Here is a 6,000-nt window from a genome sequence, read left to right on the forward strand (position 1 = left end):
ATATTAAAATATATTTGAAACAATGGAATAGGTGATTTGGGGAATTATTTGCATTTTTCCCTGCTCCTTATTTATCTACTGTCTTCTAAAATAAAAAAATTATAAAAAGAAAAAATATATAGCTCAGTTTTCATTTTTCTGAAGAGTAAAAGGTAATTTATAAGTACAGTTTCTGCTTTTACATCACCTTTGTAATATATAGTTGTTATTCTCCTGTGGGTGGCAATTTAATTAATTATGTATTTTAATTAATTCCAGGTCATCACAATGTCAGCTTCATCTTAGACAGTGATTATGGAAGGTAGGCCATTTTGTAAATAATAATTTTCATAATTGATTCAACTAGGTAAATAAAATAAAAGGTATGTTTACTTTGTGCTATAGATTTAGAGATTAAAGAATTAATCATTTTCCTTCCCAAAATTTGCATTTGAAGAGTCAGTTATTTCCTTTTACTTATAATTTGTGTCTCATACATGACCTTTCAATTATTGGGAATCTAGCACTAACTAAAATAGCAAATAAAAAGTCTTTAGCTGTGATATTGAAATGTGTTATTTTATGTCTTGTGGCTCTTCTGATTTAATTATAATTCTTTTGACAGCTAAACTAATTAAATTTTGATTTGAACTACTATAAAAATAAATAGAACCTCATGATTAATATTCCCTGATATTTTCTTTTATATTAAGACAGAGTTGTGCAAGATCTTAGCACCAAAATATTAATAACATATATTTATAACATTTAATAGAAACTAGAACATCCTGCATATTAATTGTAATAAGATTTTCAAGTGCTCAAGGAACTATCAGAATATGTAAATCACCACACATGTTGCAAATCTCATGTTATAGATGATAATGGCAAACATTTAGTGGCAGCCATGGTGGTAAGGACTTTACACACATTATCTAGTTCAATCCTTCAAAGAACCTATAAATTGAATGCTCTCATGCACCCCATGATACCCACTGGCAAAATGAGAAGAATGTTAAGTAATTTGCCTCAGGATATTCAGCCAGTAGACGCATTGAAAGTAAGTGAATCCTTGTAGTCTAACTCCATGAACTGAGGATTTCATTCCAAAGCTCTACAATGACTGTTGGAAGGTTCCAGCTACCAGCACACCACATCTCGTCACTACTTATGGTCCTGATCCAGAATTTTTTTTAACTATATAGGATTACTGCACTCTTGGGAGCTTTTGCAAATGTAAGGGCATTGCCTGACTGTTGCAGTAACTGGGATGTTAATGGCATTAGTGGTCAAGATGATGATATGCCAAATCTAAATGAAATATTCTGTCCAAAATGTCATAATGTTATTTACTGAGAAAATGAATTGTCAGAAAGCCAAATAAATTTACATTTAGTGTACAATATTGTACAATGTGGCTATAGTAGGTCAACAATAGGATCGATCTGTTGATTTCTTTCTCTTTTTTGAGTCTGAAAAGAGACTTAATGATAAGAAGTTTGAAAAGAATGGCAATGCTATGATCAAAGAGTATTGTTTTCCTGGTCAATATTCACTGGTTGCACGAGAAGGTCAGATTTGGTCCCTACATGGAACTGCAATTCCAGTTGAACCAAAATTCACAGTCATTGTATTTAGAGAACATCCAATGCTAGGCATCTAGAAGCAAAAAGTCTGAATGAAGTGATATCTAGACAGGACATTTTCTTATACACCAATACAGACTAGACTGAAACCATGAAGAATAGTACAATTCAAGAGCAAATCAGAGTGGAAGATATCAGACGGTGCTAGGATACACCTTTGTATTTATATGGAGCAAATGACTAAAGCCTTACATTTTAATAGCTGTTTTCTTCAAGGACAACACTATTTACATATAATTTGTTAAGATCCAGCAATACAATTATACCAAAAATATTAGCAAACCATGTAGCAGCAATAATTATTAGGTTTTAATTTATTTCTGGAAATATGTCTGATTCATTTAGGCTCTCGGTCACATTCTTCCTAAGGTGAAAAGAAAATAGATTCTTAGTTCTGAGTCTGTATGAAAAGTATTAATTGCAAAATCCATCGTATGTCTCTCAGATAAATAATCATCCAAAAATAGGTGGTTTGAGCGTGTTACAGCTGTTAAAGCTGAGTGCACATAAATCAATATGGTTTGTTAATAGGCGCAGAACTTTTCCATGTAAAAACACTACCAAATTAACATTCAATATAGACAATATACCTGCATTAAACTGTTGACCCTGTGATCTTGATTTATAATGCCCTTTTCCTTATTTACCTAATGGCTAACCTTTAATATTAATGTTTCAAAATTGAGGAAATTGTGTTTCTATGCAAAATATTCTTAGGAATTTAAGATAATTGTTAAAGATATTACATTTACTACTTTGAAAACAAAGTTTTAAGATTACATGGCATTTTAAACTGTTAAATCTTTATAAAAAATGAAATTATGAAATTATAAAATTCATATTTTACCAATATCAGGAGCATTCCTGAATATCAAATGAACCAATTAAAGACCAGTGAGATACCCATTCTGGGTCTCTTTTAATAGCCAACCTTCTCTCTGCTCTTTTCCCAAGTTCAAATGACAGCTGTTTCAAACTGATAAGGTTTAGATGAGACTGTCTTAATTGAGGAATGCCCAGTCATTATCAATGAATTAGTGAAAATCACCCCACTGTCATCCAAAATAAATTACATTCAAATTTTTATTTCAGGAGACAATTTTCCTAATCACTTAAGAGGAACAGTTAATTTTTGAGATGTAGAATCTGGCCTGAAATAACATTGCTGAAGATAGCATGGTTTCAGATCTTTGGAAATCAACTTAAAGTCTTACAACATAAAAATACATAATCTCGTATGAATGTCTTAACTCAATTTATCATAAAATAATTCCAAAGGCTCTTTAGTCTTGTACAGGAATGTTGTAATGCCTGGGTTAAGTTTTAGGAGCGTTCATTGCTTGTCTCAATCACAAGACTTATATTATTCTTTTAGATTCTAGTTCAGCGTATTAAAATTTTCCTGAATGGGTTTTGAGTCTTAAAATTCTTATTTGAATTTCTTAATTTTTCAAGCTAGGAATTTCATAGAGTTAATTAAGGGAGGAACATTTAATTTCTAGGATTCTTTCCCTTTCTAACCTCCAGGTAATGGAAGTGGAAGTATATATCTAGCAGAAAATATGCACACATATTAAGTCCCTGTGTTTATTAAGGATGACATAAACCTGGTGGATCATTGTTAATCTGCTCCCATCCATCTGCACTACTGCATAGTATATTAGTGGGTAGCGAGGAGTACTGTGTGGCACACAGGCTAGGGACCAGGGCTTTGGACTCAAAGTGCCTGGATTCCTATTTGGTGTCTACCACTTACCGGCTTTATGATCTTAAGTAAGCTAGGCAAAGTCTTTAGTATTTGCCTACCTCATGGGGTCGATGGAAGATCAAATGGCATAAGAAATTGAAAGCTCTTAGCTGGATTCTCCTAGGACCTAAAGGGGCTCTAAGAGAAGAGACGGGGGAGGGGGGTAGTCAGCAGAAGAGCTCAGCCTTATGTAGGACTGTCCTACTGTCTGTTAGTCTGCTTGGTTTTTGTCCATACAGTATCTTAAAATCAACTTTATTAAGGAATAGTTTACATAGACAATGTACATATCCAATGTATACAGTTATTAAGTTCTGACAGATGAATATACATATATAACCAACAAGCAAATCAAGATATAGAAGGTTTTTGTCTTTGCCCAACTGTTCTGTCATGCTCCTTGTAAGCCACGGGATGATTTCCATCACTACTGTTTTAAAAAATCCTAAAATAAAGGTTATTTTTTTGAGTCAGGAATGTAAATGAGTTTATTTTTTTTACACAGGAGTTTCCCACAGAAAATGGCATATTTTGTTTCTTCTCTCAATAAAATTTCAATGTTTCAAACGTTTGCAGGTATGTGACATTTCTCTCCCAATGTGCATGTGGGTGGAGGGAGGTGGTGTATACTTAATTCCATCAAGTCAAAGATAATAATGATTGTAAGGTGTACCATATTATTTTATGTACTGCTGGAAAAGGAAAAATACCTAAGATGGGGAGGATGCTGCAAGATTAAGCCAGGAACTCCAAAAACTATGTTCTTAATGCAAGATTGATTGAAAACCAGACTTACAACACTAGCAGGGAAGCTTGTATGTTTCAACTTTAGTGGTTGGTGAAGGGAAGACAGAAAGTTTCCTATATCAGCTTGAGTCACAAGCCAAAATTTGTAATTATGCTGTCAGTGTCATTTAGAAGAGTCCTGAAGCAGCTTTTAATTTTATTTAATTTATTCATTTCAAATTCCTCTCGGTTTGATGTGATAGTGCCCCTAGGAGGGTAGCAGAACCCAACAGAAACTCTCCTTGAAGAACTGTATTGGTCCGGCGAGAGTGATGGAGAGGCACGTTCAGATTTCAAAGATATTAAAATGTAAAAAACAGTGTGCCTTGGGGGGAATGAATTAAATGGGAAATACCCCAACTTTTCTTAGAAATTTATTTAATGCAAAATTTGTGTGCAGTAATAGGTAGAACTTTCATATCATTAACAAGAAAATATTTTAGTAACAATTTGCCATCTGTCATATACTGGACTATTTTATTGATATACATAAAATTTTTATGTACAAAGCCACAAAAGTCTAAACATACTTAAATGAATTATTGTATGAGAAAGTATAAATATAAGATTTTGGTCCATAAGTATAAGATGCATTCTTCATGAGTGTATGGAGTAAGAGGTGGTTGAACCTGTCTTCTTGGTTTTTTGTTTTGTTTTGTGCTAAATATCTATACTCAGCTCAGGTTTTCCTAACACCTTCTATCCCATATCTCTTTAGTACTGGTCACCACTAAAGCCTGGTCCCCTTTGGAATGCAGGTCTCAGTGAAAGTTGTTCATGGTCTGCTTTGCAGCATTGCACAAGAGACAAGATAATGAAATACCTAATTCATTCGGCTGGCACTCCATTAGGTGTGGTGTTATGGCTAGGTGACTTGAAAATCTTTTCTAATTGAAGCATTTGGGTTTATATGGCATATTCACGACCCTTTAAAAATGTGCTTTCTTTCCTCAGAGGTTGCCATGGTTTCACCTTCAAAAGGAAGCATTCAAGGTGGTGCCACACTAACAATAAATGGTCGGTTCTTTGATCAGACTGATGTCCCAGTGAGGGTTCTAGTTGGAGGTATTTCTCATGATTTTTAATATGTTACTTTATACAAACGAATGTTGTCGGTTCTTCAATAATTTGTAAATGGAACAACAGTCTTTCTTCAATTATTATATTGAATTAAAATCTAGATATTTTCACATAGACGATGGAGCTCAGTGCTCTTTCTACCTCAGTTTTCCAGAGAGATCGATGCTACAGGAACTGGAACTATGAGGGTGGCACCAGAGGGCCCTGCATCATGGTTGCCATCCACTAATTCCTCACCACGCCCTCTGTCTAATGAGCCTTTAAATATCCTTTTGAACTGTTGTTACTGCTCAATGAGTTAGCTAATTATGGGAAAATTTTAATCAATATTTTGAATGCTGTCCTTGTGCCTTTGTGATATACAGTGCCACCTGTACATTAGAAATTATTGATGACATTGGCCTTGGAAAGAGCATTAGCTCATGTGTTACCATTTACAAATGCGCAGAGGGTTTGGGTCTCTGGCCGTGCATCCATTTTATGTATCTGTCTAGATCTATTCAGAGACAGGGAACTGTGCAGCTTAAAAATGAAGTTGGGGTAAATGTAACAGAGGGACTCTTCCCCGAGTCAAAATGACATCACTCCCGGTGACATCAAGGGGACAGGATGCCCGCCCACGTAACTGGGCACATTCTTGTACATTTTCTGCAACAGCTCTCTTGTTCCAATAGTTTCCACTTTTTAAGGATTCTGCCATGAGCTATCAAAATGTGATTTTTAGGAAAGAAGAGAAATGGATAGAAAGCATCCTCATCTAAC

General features: G+C 34.5%; 1 protein-coding gene across 4 annotated transcripts in view; it reads left to right on the top strand.

The window, feature by feature from the left end:
• Pkhd1l1 (PKHD1 like 1) overlaps positions 1–6,000 on the top strand; it is a 150,919-nt gene that overhangs the window by 23,634 nt on the left and 121,285 nt on the right. For 2 of the 4 annotated variants that reach the window (XM_087190687.1, XM_087190688.1), the window contains exons 9-11: positions 259–301; positions 3,878–3,948; positions 5,113–5,223. In XM_087190687.1, the coding sequence (XP_087046813.1) occupies positions 259–301; positions 3,878–3,948; positions 5,113–5,223 (225 nt within the window). Of the gene's footprint in view, positions 1–258; positions 302–3,877; positions 3,949–4,876; positions 5,028–5,112; positions 5,224–6,000 lie in introns of all 4 variants that reach the window. The other 2 variants (XM_087190689.1, XM_087190690.1) reach the window with 2 other exon arrangements.

The sequence above is a fragment of the Heterocephalus glaber genome, unplaced genomic scaffold (genome assembly GCF_053883595.1).
Source record: "Heterocephalus glaber isolate CG9 unplaced genomic scaffold, H.glaber_assembly_v1.0 deba00001555, whole genome shotgun sequence".
In the NCBI taxonomy this organism is placed as follows: domain Eukaryota; kingdom Metazoa; phylum Chordata; class Mammalia; order Rodentia; family Bathyergidae; genus Heterocephalus; species Heterocephalus glaber.